At 43.3% G+C, this 16,329-nt stretch overlaps 1 protein-coding gene across 1 annotated transcript; it reads right to left on the bottom strand.

The window, feature by feature from the left end:
- Positions 1-3,185: 3,185 nt before the first annotated feature.
- Positions 3,186-7,786, bottom strand: LOC121625086 (sulfotransferase 2B1-like). The gene is made up of 6 exons (XM_041963133.1): positions 7,648-7,786; positions 5,281-5,492; positions 4,132-4,258; positions 3,797-3,891; positions 3,504-3,684; positions 3,186-3,295 (listed from the first exon to the last, which is right to left on the bottom strand). Exons 1-6 carry the CDS (start codon positions 7,784-7,786, stop codon positions 3,186-3,188), a joined length of 864 nt encoding a protein of 287 aa, XP_041819067.1.
- Between the last annotated feature and the right edge of the window lie 8,543 nt (positions 7,787-16,329).

Genomic DNA, 16,329 nt, shown 5'->3' with positions numbered 1-16,329 from the left:
GAGAGCTTATGTGGTGGACAGTACAGTTGAAACTGACGTCATCTGTTGATTGATCTGAGTTGTTCTAATGGTATTTGTCATCCAGGGTGGCACCATTCCCTTGGAGGCTTAACTAAAAAAAACAGCTATATCTTTCCAAAAGCCAGTCTGGAAACCGTGGATACATCCCCAGACATGGTCTTATCTCAGGCCACTGTCCATGACTGCCTGTCCCCTTCTGCTAACTCTGGTGCCTTACCTCCATCAAAACCATCACCTTCCTTCATCCAGTAAATGGATGAATTCAACTCCTGTGGTGCCCTTCTTTTTTTCGAGATGGTCAGAAATCCATAGCTGCAGGCCAGAGAGAATGAGACCAAAGCTCTGAACCCTTCCTGTCTCCTCACCCAACCCAGCACCCTTCACATCATAGATCCTGTTGATTTGTTGAAGGCACACCAGGATAATTGGGTGAAGGGCAACAGTGAGACAATTGCCTGGTCCTCTGGTGTAGATGCACATGATGAAGGTACAGTATAGAAATATAGCACCACTCATGGTCTATTCTTTGTGTGCAGTAAAAGAAAGCTGAACATGTCCTTTACTTTATCCTTAGGTGGATTAGTGTTTGAATGTCTGTCTGGCAGCACTGAAAGTTGACATGAAATCAGATTGCCCCAGGATGAAAAGGTTTATTGAACTGGAAGAGGAGGAGGAGTTGGAAGAGGCAGATGACCACTATGATGGCAATAACGATGGGCTTTTCAGCCTAGAGCTGGAGCGAGGTGAAATCAGAAGATTATTCCATTCCCCATTCCACTAACAAATCATTAACAAAAAAACGCATTTTGTTTTGCAAAGACAAAACATACAGAAGTTATGAGAGAGGTGAGGGATATTCACTTGGTAGCAATCTGCAACCTCATTGTTTGATGCCACTAAATCCCACACACTGGACTGACAGAGGTAATATGTATAACTTATACGAGGAAACTTATTCAGTCTGTGTGTTCTGGGCAGTAAGTGGGGATAAGTTCAAGAGTTCGCTGGAAGACAAAAACTGATTTTCTTGTGTGTTCTCTGGATAAAATTATGTGAATTGTTGTTGTTCACACCACTCCTCAGTGAGTCCTTGACATTTTGACCTCATCCTCCAGGACACTTCCTTGAGGGTGAAAGGCGTCTTCATCCGTGCAGTGGTCCCAGACTCTCCTGCAGCCCGGTGTGAGAAACTGGCACCAGGAGACAGGATCCTGGCTGTTAATGGAGTCAGTCTGCTCGGACTGGACTACCAGAGGTAAGAGAGATTTAAGGGTTAGGGGTTAGGGTGTGTGTGTGTGTGTGTGCTTAAACTATCCATATATACAGTATATATACACTGTCCCAGGTTTTTTGAGCCCAGCCCAATCTGCAATACCGAAGCTGAGTTCAGTTGCTTATTGGACAGAGATTGTTTTCAAACAATGCTCTTGTTTTGACGTGCTTGTTTAGGGGGCACTTTTGATCTTAATGGGCTTTAATCATGCTCAGGCTGGTTGTCATGGAAATGTGTGTGTGTGTGTGTCTTATGACACTGAATGTGTGTGTGTAACTGACAGTTACACCTGTTGACAGTTAATTCTCCCCTTGAGGGACAGCTACTTTTTCGCTTTCGGTTTCTCCCGAACAACTTGTGATTGTGAGAAAACGGTAGGTGCTATCAAAAAAACGATTAGACTGTAAGAAGCGTAGAAGTCTGGGCCAGATGTATGTGTGTTTGGTGTTGAGATATGTTTGAGAAAAATTAGTAAATGGTCGATTTAAAAAGACAGACTGCGGCAAGCTAAGAGACACAAAACTGGAGATTGTATTGGCTTACATGGAGCAGCAGAGCAGAGCAGCTGGTGCAAAATCCCTCTTCAGTTAAATTTGGTGGGTGCTAACCCATTAAAATTAATATCTCTTAAAATCTCTCCCACTGCCTCTCCCACTCTAGCTGATGACATCACCCACTCTAGGGGCAGAAATTCTGAGCATTTTTTGAGAAACTTTATGGTGTTCAGATGGTCAGGGATCGATCGAAAACAGTAAGAGATATCAAAAAGTGAGCCGAGGTTCATTTTGAGCCGACAAAACTATCTGCGTTTTAAAGTTTGAATGAAGTCTCGAGGAGAAATTATGGCGAGGCAGCAGAAACTTGAAAAAGGCTGAAATTTGAGGAAATTTCCCCATTCATTTCTTATGGGAAATTTTTCGCAGTTTTTTGCGAATAACTGCAAATTATTAACGAATCCTGTCATAAGTACATAGCAAACCATTCCAGATCAAGCTGCACGTTTTTATATATAAGAGGGTTTGCGAGGGTTTTCTCAAAGCTGCGGGACTAGTTACGCCAAATATTCTGGCCGAATATGAAAAATAAGAAGAAAAAACGCGAGAGATTACAATAGTGGCTCGTGCATTGCCTCGTGCCACAAATAAACAACGATGTAGCCTACACTTGCTGAATGTGTGGTGCAATGAAGTCATCAGGCCAGGATGCCCTGACTTCCTTGTAGTCTTGGCAAACCCCCAAGCATCTCAAGCAGGCAGGTGAGATCAGGAACAGGTGAGCATCACATAGTGCCCAGAGAACCTGATATGGAGAGGGCAGAAAAGAGTACTGGCAGCTTGTGAAAAGTGCTGGTGCAGCAAAGGGTAAATTGTAGAAGTGCTACTTATACTTAGATGGAAATTTAAGTATTACTGGTAGCACTTGTCAGGAAAATGTAAATAAAGGTCATTTTGACAAACATTGTTGCCATGTCCTTTTCAGAACTACACTGAAATATACATAGGTTGCCTCGTGGTGTTCATTTGTTTATTTCAGGGACGGTTTCCTCATTGTTCTTGCTGCTGAGCATTTAATAACTGTCAAACATACTGCACAGCAGCAAACTGTTGGGATGAACTGTCACAACAACACATTTATTTTTTTAAAGGATGACATAAAGGTGACACGTCTTAATCAGAGGCCAGAATCAACACAGAAGGAAATCTGATCATCTAAGTTTGCAGTTCTGTGAGAAAGTTGCTAAATCTACTTAGGTTATAGATAAAAGTGAAAAACCATAATCATGGCTTTTTGTGGCTGGACTGTAACTGTATCTTCAACTGTGATCAACTGCATCTTCTTTACATGTGTCTATGCATCATGGCATGGTAGAATGACTTTTATTCAGTTTATTTTAATCCCATACAAATTTATATTTGACATCTTTCATTTTGTCTTTGTAAACTGCATCAAAGCACTCTGCTTCTGCCACAGTTAGTTGGTTTTTCCAGTCTCCGGCAACTCCTGAAACACAACATGCAATCGTTTGTGAAATTGTGTCTCGATTGAAATTATGGTTTTCTTATTAGAAATACAGTCTGTAATTTGCTACATTGCATACAGTGTCTGCATAGTAGTATTGTATAGGTGGTCAGTCTCAGGCTCTATAGGTCACATCCATTAACAGTGGAATTGAAATTGTGCTGTATATGTATTATTCCTTGAAACTCACCTTTCCTGAGAAATTCAGACTTTGTCTGGTCCATGATTTCAGGAGGAATTTTAGAGTAGTTGGACATTTTGTTGAGCTTCATGTTCTTGAACAAACAAAGTTCTGCAATCTTCTCCATCACCTCAGCATCCAGAGTTTTCTCCAAGAACTGAGCGATTCTGGACACAGAGTCCTTCAGGTCCTTCACCACAGAGAAACACACATCATCTCCATTTCCATCTCCACAGTGATTCTCACAGTTTGAGTTTGGTCAGAATTGTTTGGCAGATTGGAGGATTATTGCTAAATCTCACCATTATCATCTCTTCGTAGGAGATGTACATTATGCGTTCTTTATCCTCAGCATTCAGCCAGCTTTTAACGTGATCAAACCATGAGCCAAAATTAACTAGAAGGGAAACAAAGTCACAAGTATTCCATCATTGTTCAAAAACTACACGTTTTTTCTTTTTGTTTATCCTTTTGCTTTGAACTTCATGGTTTGTGAATATCACCCACAATAAATCTTGTTACCAGGTTAAAGACCATATCCATGTGATGAAATACAGTTCAGTCGAGGGTTCCTCCACCTTACTGTGATGTGCACTATATTATAATTAAACACTGTACATTGAACAATGAGAACAACCTTTCCCCTCAAGGAACTTGTGGAGGAACTCGCGCTGTGGGCCTGGGTTCACCAGGTAGGATGCCATCCCATAATAGTGAAAGGACGATGTGAACACATCTTTGGGGTTCCTCGTGACGTAGATGACCTGCAGTGATGACAGCACATCCATTTAATCATTGATGGAGCATTAAACACTAAACCTTTTTCAGTTTCCAAACATACATGGCTGCAATGAAAATGGCATAATATGCCATATTATGGTACTCACTCGCATCCTCTCATGTGTGGTTGTACAGTTCAGGTTAAATTGACAGCTCAGTTACTGTCCCATTACCTTTACAGATCCTTAACATTTTCAATACCTCAGGCTGATTAGACCTCTGGTCAGGTTGAAGTTGGGTGGAGCTTTACTGGGCATCATTACACAATGTCATAAAATTGAATGTATCAGAATGTTAACAGGATAAATCACAGTGGGGACTGAGGAAGCTGTCAGCCAAGACCAATTTGTACACATGCAGATTTACTTATATTGCACATTTCATACAATGCAAGCTCAATTTGCTTCACACTCAATAAATATGTCTGAAATAGAACATATTAAGATGCACATATGAAAAATTATTCATCCCCTGCTCACCCACCCACCCACACAAACCCCAAAGAAAGAGGGACAGACAGACAGCCAGAGAGATGGATGCAGCGGTTTAGCAACAGGCTTCAGACACAGTTGTGGTCCATCATATATCATCAGCCAGTTTGTTCCAGAGAGTGGGCCCTAAGTAACTGTGAATTGCGCCTCTGTATGGTAGAACCAAGAGGCAGCATATGTAAATTGAACAGAAAGGGACCTAGAACTGAGCCTTGTGGGACCTCACCAGCAAATGTTAACATTTTAACACTGACCCTAGCCACAGCCTGTTCACCCTGCTGCCATCTGGCAAGCTATACAGAAGTGTCTGCCGTCAAACTATGAGACTTCAGAGCAGCTTGTTTTCCCAAACTGTGAGACTCCACAACTCATCTTCCTCATTCCACCATAAAAAAAAAAAGATTTTTTTTTTTTGACTTATTCATTTTTATTAATTTCTTATTAGAACTTTTGTTTTGTGTACCATAAAGGGACTGCAGCTTATAAGAAAACCTTGCATGTTTGGTCAGATTTACCTTTGGCTTGGCTTTAAAGAAGGATGGTGGCATGATGTTATAGGTGCAGTGTGTAGCTAACATGCGTGGAGATGGCCTCTGTTCAAGGTTAAGTGTGCTGGACAGATCCAACTCCAGCCAAGGAACACGCTGCCAGTTAGGAAGAGTCTCCACAGAAGCTGGATCTCCTCCACTCATGATCAGAGGGACAATCTCTTGCATCCATGTTGTACCTAAAAGAAAACAAGAGATTTCTGAACTGTATAGTTACTCTAATAACTAATGCACAAGGCCTTTGTCCCACGCTGTCACCACACCCCTTACTTTTGCTCTTTTTATGGCGTGACCCTCCAAAATGTCAGCGACTGAAGTGACATTGTAAAATCATCACTGTTCTATGGGTTGCCACAAGGAGTGTGTTTTCCTGTCCTCTTGTATCCATACCCAGTTTAAATGCACAGGCCACAAGGACACAGCATATATGATGTTACCAGAGTTGTTCATTATTTCTTATTATTATTGTAAAAAATCTCTGGCCCATGTCTCAATGCTTTTTTAAGAAATGATGCCTTTAAAAGACTGACAGAATTCCATTTTTTTTTTATCTGGAAGGTCCTGCGAGGTGCATGCCAATACAGAAAAAAAAATATACAGACTTAGAAACGGGACTTAAGAGCACTTGAGAGTCACTTCCTGTCTCTCTGTCATATGAGTGTCACCACTGACCTGCCCCTTTAGGACACTTGCAGCAGCTCCTGAGTATATTCACTCAATTGGGAGAAGTGAACATGACCACAGATTTGCATCAAAATAAGGTGCAAACATTACTTTTGTGCTGTGTGTGGTGTTGCATTGTTTTGATGTAACAATCCCCAATGGGAATCAGGAGGAAAGGCGACCACACCTACTTAGGAGACAGGTAGTGTCTACCATTGGTGCAGTTTGTAATGGGTAATCTTGTTTGATAGAGCATCTTTGGTCCAACAACCAGCATGTCCAAGCAGTGTTCAGCACTTTTTAGTGTCCTCTGGAAACAGTTTGTTGTATTTTGTGCGTTTGTGGCGTGTTTCTGGATTGGGTTGTCAGTATTAGCAGTGTGTTTTCTAAATGTGGCTCATGTATCATCAAATTGATGAAGATATTTTCTTTATTTGCTTGTGTGTTGTCTATTTTATGTAACATGTGTTTTGTTGCAGTTCACTGAGCTCTCAGGGTACCTTGGAGAGCCTCGATATGACAGAAATGCCATCAAAAAACTCAGAAAGAATCTGTCTCCTACTCAATATTCCCATTTCACACAGTATCACAAGCACAACACGATATCCCAGACACAGACCAGTCGTACTGTAATTACTAAAATTTGCCACAGCTTACAGGCAGATCCACAAACAAGGAGAGAGAGAGTGAGGGTTTGAAATGCAATCAGTTTTCACAACATAAATAAAACATTGTCCAGCAGCACCCCTTACACAAGCTCAACCTTTGAGCTTGTGTAAGGGGTGTATATAATGTGTTAATTGTTAAGCTTTGGAGGTGCTGGTAGGCACATTTAGTTTGTTTTGTCCCTTCATACACACTCATGCTAGCTAGCTGCTCCTCATGTTTCCACTTTTTATTCTCAACTAAAGTAACCAGCTGCTGACTCTCAGGCTCTTTGCAAGACACCAAATAAATGTGTTCCAGAAATGTCAAACTCTTGCTTGATCAACACTCGACCATGCAGATGACATAAAATGGTATTTTTTAACTAAGCAACTGTACACATTTAAGACTTCACCCAAAAACTAGTTGACAACCAAAATACAACAAAGTGGACAGAGTGGTTCAGTAGGAGGTCAGTCTGCAGACAGCAGTTTAGTACTATCTACAGCAGAGGAAAGGAAACTGTGTATCACTGGTGATACTTCACATTTTTGGCAACTATTTTGTATAAAACCTTTCCTTTTTGATCCCTGGTTTTGAGTTATGTTACTGCACTGTGAAACTTTCTTTCCCTGACATCAAATATATGCCATTGTCAATGCAGTTGAAAACTATCATGAAAACTCCAGCTGTGTTCATCTAGATGAACAGGATGTTCAGGACATGGACTTTAAAAAGACAAAAATGAAGCAGACCAAAGCTTCTCAGCTGCTAGCACAGCTGTCATGGTCACTGTTGCTGGTTTACATGAACATTCCTAAGTATGTACGCTTTCACACAGCACGGAAAACATTCTGTCCACTAAAAATGTAGAACGAAAAATGTTTATAAACAGGTGGATAACCCCACCACCAAAATTGAATACACTGGCAGGTGCTATTGCTTCTCAACCTATGATCAGTTTTTGCCTCATATTAGCCTCATATTCATTATCTTGTTTTTCGAGAGGGCCACAAAAATACTCACCTGACTTGGGATATGTTACAATGATGATATCATCTGAGCGAAAAGAAAACTCCTCAAAGTATTTCAGGCTCTCTGGAGGGTGTGTACGTGCAGCCATCCAGACCCCCTTGTACACTGTGTAGAACTCTGCCTCAGTCATCGTTCAATACAAGAAATTATGTGAATCTCTGCAGGTGAAGCTAAATCATGCAATGGCAGCAAACTACTGAACCTTTATACTATCTTCAGATATCTCTCTCTCTCTCTCTCTCTCTCTCTTGTTTGCCCTGCACAAACAGACCCAAAGACATGCAACATTAGGCTCAAGTTTCACTTCATATACACTTAAAAAGTCCCATGTACATTCAAATGTTATGAAACGAATGTGCCCTGACTCTGCCCTTAAAACTATGAATAAATGAAGAATATGAAATAAAAAACAATAAAGAAAATATCACTTCTAGTTATGTAAGGTGCCATCCGTTCATTATTCTGACCACCTGTGGATACGAACTGTCTCTGAGGTGGCTGTTCTGAGCTCTGATGCTCTGTAAGCATTTTCCTGAGGGAAGGAATGAGAACAGGCTGTGTTCTGGGTGGTTGGTGTCCTCTGTGATGCTTATATGATACTGGGAAACTTGAGTATCCTCTGTGGTGCAACTGTCTTGAAGCTGTGGCAGTGGTGTTCCTATGGTTTTTGAGGCTGTTTTTTACTTTCTGTCTGGTTCAGCCAGGCTGCCAAACCACACCAACATGCCTCCTGTAAGGATGCTCTCTGTGGTTGCCTTGTCAAAACTGACCAGGGTTTTTGTGGACGTTCTATTATTTTTGAAGACATCTCACAAAGTATAGTCTCTGTTGTGCCTTCTTAATGACACTACTGGTGTTAAGAGACAAGGAGATGGAGTCTGAGATCTGTAATCTAAATCTAAAATCTGAAGTTCACAATTCGACGTAAACTTGTGTCTGAACCGTTTTGGACTTAAAAGTAAATTAAGTAGTAAATAGTGAAATCAAGACTTATGTCCTTTGTTTTCTGAACATTTAGGGAGGGGTTGTTATCTTGACCCCACGTGGACTGGTCACTGACCTCCCTCCTTTATGCGTCCTCAGTCGGATCACTGTGGTGTCATGTGCAAATTTCAAGATTCAAGATTCAAGATTCTTTATTGTCATTGAGCATGACATGTCAATGAAATTTGCATTGCAACCCCCATGTTAGAAACAAGATAATAAGAAAGATTAGAAAGAATAAAATTAAGATAACTCCAATAAAATAAACCAACATGCAATTAAAATATTTGTAATTGCAATTAAAAATATACCAGAATGAAAATATACTAAGGCATTAAAAATATACTAAACAATAAAATATACACAGTGAAATGTACCAACAGAATAAAATATACCAGTAGAATGTACCGACAGCAGCTGAAATATACTAAAATGTATATAAACAGTAAACGATAAAATGTACCAATGAAAATGAAATGTGCCAATATACTAAAATGTATATAATCTAGTTAAGTGTGTGTACTTAAATGTTAAGTACACAGAAGGTGCAGGTGCAGGTGGAGGTGAGGGTGTAAAAGTGCAGTGTGTAGTGGCTCATAGTTCTCACAGTCTCTCACTCCAGTGAGGGGCTGCTGGGGGTGATAGCTCTGACAGCTCTGGGGAAGAAGCTGTCCCTCAGTCTGTTAGTGGTGGTGCGGATGTTCCTGTACCGCTTTCCTGATGGAAGCGGTACAAACAGTCTGTGGCCCGGATGGCTGGGGTCCGTGGCGATGGATCTCGCCCTGACCCGGCCTTCATATATAGAGTCTAGGTCAGGAAGGGGGCAGCCCACAATGCCCTGTGCAGTTTTAACCACCCGTGCCAGTTGTTTCCTCTCCTGTGCCGTGCAGCTGCCATACCACACTGTCACACTAAGACAGAGGATGCTTTCAATTGTAAATTTCACAATGCTCTTATGATATTAGGCACACAGTCATATGTGACAGACTGCAGAGTAAGGGATGAAGGCCACAACCCTGCGGCACTCCTGTGTTGAGTGTGTTGTGTTGATAGCAAATGTAGATCTTAAATTCTATGAGATATAATGTGTGAATTGTTGAGCTTTGGAGGTGCTGCTAGACACATTTTGTTCATTTTTGTTCCTTCATACACACCCATGCTTGCCAGCTGCTCCTCCTGTTTCCAGTTTTTATTCTAAACCAAAGTAACCAGCTGCTGACTCTCAAGTTCTTGGAAAGAGACCAAATGGATGTGTTCCAGAAATGTAAAACTTTTGCTTGATCAACATTCGACCGTAAAGATGACATAAAATGTTTTTTTTTTTATTTAAAAAAAACTCTACATCTGAGATTTTAATTGATATCCAATAACGGTTTTCCTCAAAACATTATTGTGCTTAGTGTTATATTAGCTACAGATTCTATGCTACTAATTCAAAGTTCATGTTTAAAGTATTTTCATTGTCCCATGCAGGAAAATTGTTTCCAGCCTCACATCATACAAAAACACACAACACACCTAAAAACTAGTGGACAACCAAAACACAACATCGTGGACAGAATGGTTTAGCAGGAGTTCAGTCTGCAGACAGCAGTTTAGTACTACCTACAGCAGAGATGAAGGAAGCTGTGTGTCACTAGTGATATTTTACATTATTGGCAACTATTTTATCTAAACTTTTCATTTTTGATGCTCTGATGATGTACAGGGCCAAGCCCTACTCATCTACCAGAGTCAGTCCTGCAGAGCAGCTGATGGTTCGGAAAGTTTGAAAAACTTCACCCAAACTGTCCAGAGAGGATAGAAATCAGACGAGCAGATGCAGCTGCCAAGCAGAGACAAGCTTCCTGTGGAGATCTGCAGTCTCCCCTCCTTTTCCCTTTTTTTGCTACAGGGTTTTTTCTCTCCTCTTGTCTCTTGTTTGTCTCTCTCCTGTCTGTCTTGTGTAATGGAACCTCTGCAGGGTGGGGCCGACAGGTCGGTCCAGCCTCCTCGCCAATTGAGCACAAGTGTGTTCACTGAAGCAATCAAGACCCACCTGACTACACAGTATATAAGCACCAAGAACTCATCCAGTATTTGTTGAATAGTCTGCCTACCATTCTGGTACCGACAAAGACCTCCTTATGCACCTAGTCTCTCTGTCAGTAATCTGTCAGTACTCAGTTCCCTGAACTTATTCCTGTGTTCGTGCTCAGGAAAATCCAGCAACCTGCTCTCGTCTGGATCCAGTCTGTCTGCTCTCCCTGGAAACTCGGACCTGAAGAATAAGGTGAGGACTCAGGAGACCGTGCTGTCATGAAACTGGACACTGAGAAATGACGGAAAACACCAGGCATTGTCTGAGGAGCATGTTCCACTCTGAGAGCTTTTGTGGTGGACAGTACGTCATCTGTTGAGTGCATATTACCAACACACACACCTACATCTGTGGAGCAAGGTACTCTAGAGGTGTCAGAGGATATTGGGACTGAATCAAACAATGATCAAACACCTTGACTGGAGCAGCTGTTACATGGACACACTCTCTGAGGTCAAGGGTGTAAACTAGCACCTCAGCTGGATTTCTGAGGACATTCCTCCAGATCAGGAAGAAGGACAGAGACAGAAAAAGGAAGAAGGAAGAAGGGAAGAGACGATATGATAAGTAATATTTGCAGTGCTCCCCTTTAAAGTATGTCAATTTTCAAATGTGGTTTGGATTGATTGATCCTAATTGTTCTAATGCTATTGTCATCCAGGGTGGTACCATTCGCATGGTGGCTAAACTAACGAAGAGCTATATCCTTCCAAAAGGCGGTCTGGAAAGATAATAGAAGTTATTAATCCCAGCAAGCAATAGAAATTGCTATGGCAATAGAAATATATCTCTATCTATCATGGCGCAGCTTTGTTTTCTCAGCCCTGTGTCTGTGGGTCCCCAGAGCCTGTTTGTGCAGGCACTGCAGCAGTGCCATCGTGCTAGCACTGAGGCCCCACAGGACAGTCCAGGGAAGGTAAAAGTCAGGGGTAAGAGAGCTTGGTGCATTCCTGGTGGTGTCATGAAAATCGTGGCAGTCCACTGTACTGTTTGAACCATTGGACTCCGGGTTGCCTGCTGGTCTGCTTGCGCCCCTGTGCTGGTTCAAGTAAGCCGGGGAACCGCATACATACCAGTCGTCAATGTGGGTTCAACAGATGTGCTATTGTACCCCCGCACTGTTGTCGGCACATTAGACACGGTAAATGCCATCAGCCATGCATCTGGTGTCACCGAGGTTCCGTCAGGGGTGGCCACTTGCTTCACACTGCTTTCCCCACAGTGCAGCAGCAGGTGGATGACATAGACCTGTCCTCATTGTCATCTGAGGAGCAGGGTCAGGTGCGGTCCCTGCTTAGGCAGTACACCCCTGTCTTGTCAGCTCACGATGGAGACTTGGGCTGCACCAACCTGATCTCTCATGACATGCCCCTGGTTGATGATGCTCCCGTTCGCCGACACTATGTGCGCATTCCCCCCTCTGAATATGAGGCAGTGAAATAACACATCAACCAGCTGTTATCATCACAAGTCATTCGAGAGAGTAGCAGTCCCTATGCGTCTCCTATTGTGCTAGTTAGGAAAAAGGACGGTAGCCTCCGCATGTGTGTCGATTACAGACAGTTGAGCAGAAAAAACAGAAAGGACGCCTTCCCTTTGCCACGCATAGAGGAGTCTTTAGACATGATGTCTGGTGCCCGCTGGTTTTCGACTCTGGACCTGGCTAGTGGCTACAACCAGGTACCGGTGACTGAGACGGACCGCACGAAGACTGCTTTCTGTACACCATTTGGCTTGTTTGAACGGAACAGGATGCCCTTTGGTCTTTGCAACACCACCAGAACTGGCAGGTCTGGGCATGGTGTCATCAGGTATTGGACCACTGAGTGTCAAGAGAGTTTTTCCTCACTGAGTGTGTGCTGTGTGTGCCTGGGTGTTTCTATTTTTGGTTGGGGATTCTCTGCATCAGTCAGTAGCCCATGCACCCCGGTAAGCCTCAGCTTTAAATTAGTTCCCCCTGTTGATCTGTCCCCGTGTGAGTGGTGTTTTTAGTGTTTTAAATTGATTTGTCAAAATAAAGAAAATGTTTGTTTAAACGGAAACGTGTCTCCTGCCTTGAGTAAAACGAACTGTGTGTCTTAAAGGTGAACTTGGTTGAAACTTACTTCCTGGGGTGAAATTCCCCAGGTGGTGTTGTTGGTTTAGTGTACAATCTGACCAGAAACTCTTATACTTCATCACCCCCGTCTCGCCATATATATATATATATATATATATATATATATATATATATAGTCTGTTCAATTCCAACACAAGCACACCTCATTCTACTTGATGGGGTACTGATTAGGTCATCACCTCGACCAAATCTAAATTAACAAGGGAAAGTATATAGGACCAGTTGGATGGCAGAAACAGTGCTAGTATTACCTCAAAAGTAATTTGAATCTACAGTGAGCGTCAGGTTGCTTCTTCCCTAATTTCTAAGATGGCGATTCATAAGAACAAGGTCAAGAAGCATACGTTGGGGACAACAAAGCTACAGACCGGCAGAGGGTGAAAACGACTCTCCACTGACCTGGATGACAGTCACTCAGCAACCGTAGTATGCCATGAAGTGACCGACAAAAAGAATGGCAAATGGCAGTTGAGGTGAAGTGCACGGCATGAACAATTTGAAGCAGGCTCCTAGGGGCAGGGCTCAAATCGTCCAAAGCTCGAAAAAAGCTCTTCATCAATTAGGAAGCAAAGAAGAACCAGACTGAGGTTTGCAAAAGACCGTAAGGATTGGACCATAGAGGATGGGAGTAAGGTCATCTTCTCAGATGAGTCCAATTTTTAGCTTTGCCCAACACCTGGTGGTCTAATGGTTAGACGGAGACCTGGAGAGGCCTACAAGCCACAGTGTCTGGCACCCACTTTGAAATCTGGTGGAGGATCCGTGATGATCTGGGGGTGCTTCAGCAAGGCTGGAATCGGGCAGATTCTTCTTTGCGAAGGACGCATTAATAAAGCCACGTGCAAGGTTATCCTGGAAGAAAACTTGCTTTTTTCTGCTCTGACAATGTTCCCCAACTCAGGATTGGTTTTTCCAACAGGATAGTGCTCCATGCCACACAGTTAGGTCAGTCAAGTTATGGATGAAGGACCACCAGATCAAGACCCTGTCATGGCCAGCCCATTCCCCAGACCTGAACCCTGTATTGAAAACTTCCGCAATGTGATCAAGAGAAAGCTGGATGGTCACAAACCATCAAACAAAGCTGAGCTGCTTGAATTTTTGCACCAGGAGTGGCATAAAGTCACCCAACAGCAATGTGAAAGACTGGTGGAGAGCATTCCAAAGCGCATGAAAATAAGGGTTAGTCTGCCAAATACTGATTTTTGAATCAGCTATGCGAGAATATATAGCGACCAAAGAGACCAAAGCTCTGGACCCCTCCTGCCTCCTCACATCACCCAACACCCCTCACACCATAGATCATGTTGATTTGTTGAAGGCATACAAGGATAATTGGGTAAAGGGTAACAGTGAGACACTTGCCCCATCCTGTGGTTTGCTTTCCATATTTTAGCCATCAACTAAACAACTTTTGGAGATTGAAACAAGTTTAAAAAGTCTGTCTGAGCAAACCAGAGCAGGTAACTCCGTCTGGTCTGGGCTCTGGTGGATGGGGGAGAAAACAGGGGTAGATTAAAACCTGTTAAAAAACAGGTTCAGCTCATTTGCCCATTCCCGGTCTCCAGATTCTGGGCCCCTGCCGTGGTCGCTGTTGTGGCCTGGGATAGTTTTCAGGCCCCTCCAATCCTCTCTGGTGTTGTTTCCCTGCAGGTGCTCCTCCAGCTTCCTCCTATAGCTCTTCTTGCATCTCCTGATCTCTCTTCTCAGCTCCCTCTGTACCCTCTTCAACTCAGTTCAGTCCCCAGACTGCAGACTTGCAAAGCTGTTGCAAGATGGCGCCGTTGTGCATGGCAAGCTGTCCACCACTGCTCTGTGTTTTGCTGCTACTGCTCTATATTTCACTTTTTGTAAAAAAGGTGTCACTGTTGCTGGTGTATGATCGCCAGACCTTCCTGGATATTCATGATTAATTGATAAAGTCTACGATCTACGACTGTAGTGGACAGTCAAACAGTCTACCTGTCACAGTCCTCGGAGTATGATCATTGTCACCTGCTGCGGTTACCCCGGGAGTTTGACGGCTTCATTGTGCGGTGCTCCTCGGAGGTCAGCTGGCTCCGATCAGCTGTTCCAGATGCCGGCTACACACATCCCAGCCGCCCGAGGCGGGTCAGCATCTACAGACGAGGCTCTGTGCAGGAAAATCTCCGCCCTGTTGCTCGTGGTTCCAAGCGAACCGACCACATACCAATGCGCGTCGCCCTCATTAATACGAGGTCTTTGACAAATAAAACTTTTATCCTGAACGATTTCTTCCCAACACACGTGCTAGATTTCCTCTTGTTGACGGAAACGTGGATTAAACCCGGTGACGACAGCGCGTTCACTGAGCTCCTCCCCCCTCGATGCTCTTTCCTCAGTACACCGCGAACGTCAGGTCGAGGGGGCGGAGTCGCCACAGTTTTTAAGGATAATTTCACTTGCAGACAGTTGCATGTAAATAATTATTCCTGTTTTGAGGTACAGCTGTTCACAATGGAATTGGCTTGTCCAATCTTGTGTGCTGTGGTCTACCGTCGACCTAAATACAATAAGAACTTTATTCAGGAGTTCTCTGAGTTCTTAGCAGAGGTGGCTTCTACATATGAGCAGCTTTTAATCTGTGGGGATTTTAACATTCACGTTTGTTGTCCGTCCGATCAGCTGGCCACTGATTTTAAACATCTATTGTCATCTTTTGACCTTATACAAACTGTGGATGGTCCTACACATAGTGCTGGGCATACATTGGACTTAATTATTTCTCATGGACTTATGACTCCCAGATGGGAGATGGACTCCCATCTCAGATCATTTCCCAGTGATTTTTGAAGTTCTTGCTCCTCCGCCTGTTGGAAAGCCTCCCGTCCCAGCATCTCATCGTCGGACTATTACTCCCTCAACAGCTGCAGAGTTTGAGGCTGCTTTTATGAACTCTGAGTACTACGCCTGTGATGGAATTAATCTGACTGGATGCCCAGACAGCATCCTGTCATCTTTCCACTCCGCTTGTTCTGAGATCCTGGACAGTATCGCCCCTCTTAGGTCCAGGTCACCAAGCCCAGGCCCGATCCCTGGTTGAATGATTCAACCCGGACTCTCAGACAGCGCTGCAGACAGGCTACATGTTGCTGGAGATACTGAGGGACAGTCTCGCTCAGTATCAGAGGGCTGTGAAGGAGGCTAAATCACAATATCTGTCTGACATTATCACGTCTAATAGACACTGCCCCTGTGTATTGTTCAGTACCCTTAATTCTGTTGTGAGCCCCCACTCTAGTCCTCTGTCTGACGCCACTGTTTCTACATGTGAGGACTTCTTACACTTTTTCGTTGACAAAGTGATGTCTGTGAGAGCACTAAGCAGCGGCAGCATCAGACCAGACCAGTCTGCTACAACCCTACACTCTTCAGTATTTGACCACTTTGAGCCCATCTCCCTCTCATCCCTTGCTGATGTAGTGAAACATGTGAAAACAACAAATTGCCCTTTGGATGTTTTCCCAAC

The sequence above is a fragment of the Chelmon rostratus genome, chromosome 21, assembly GCF_017976325.1.
Source record: "Chelmon rostratus isolate fCheRos1 chromosome 21, fCheRos1.pri, whole genome shotgun sequence".
Classification (NCBI taxonomy): Eukaryota; Metazoa; Chordata; class Actinopteri; order Chaetodontiformes; family Chaetodontidae; genus Chelmon; species Chelmon rostratus.
The sequence above is the reverse complement of the archived record's forward strand: the minus strand, read 5'-3'. Positions and strand labels throughout refer to the sequence as shown.

What these genes read in the sequence shown, in the direction of transcription:
- LOC121625086 (XM_041963133.1), bottom strand. Translation starts at nt 7,786, where the DNA reads ATGACTGAGGCAGAGTTCTACACAGTGTACAAGGGGGTCTGGATGGCT. An exon ending in TGTAACATATCCCAAGTCAG is followed by an intron (nt 5,493 to 7,647) that starts GTGAGTATTTTT and finishes GTTTTCTTTTAG; the next exon opens with GTACAACATGGATGCAAGAG. An exon ending in GTCTGAATTTCTCAGGAAAG is followed by an intron (nt 3,296 to 3,503) that starts GTGAGTTTCAAG and finishes GTTGTGTTTCAG; the next exon opens with GAGTTGCCGGAGACTGGAAA.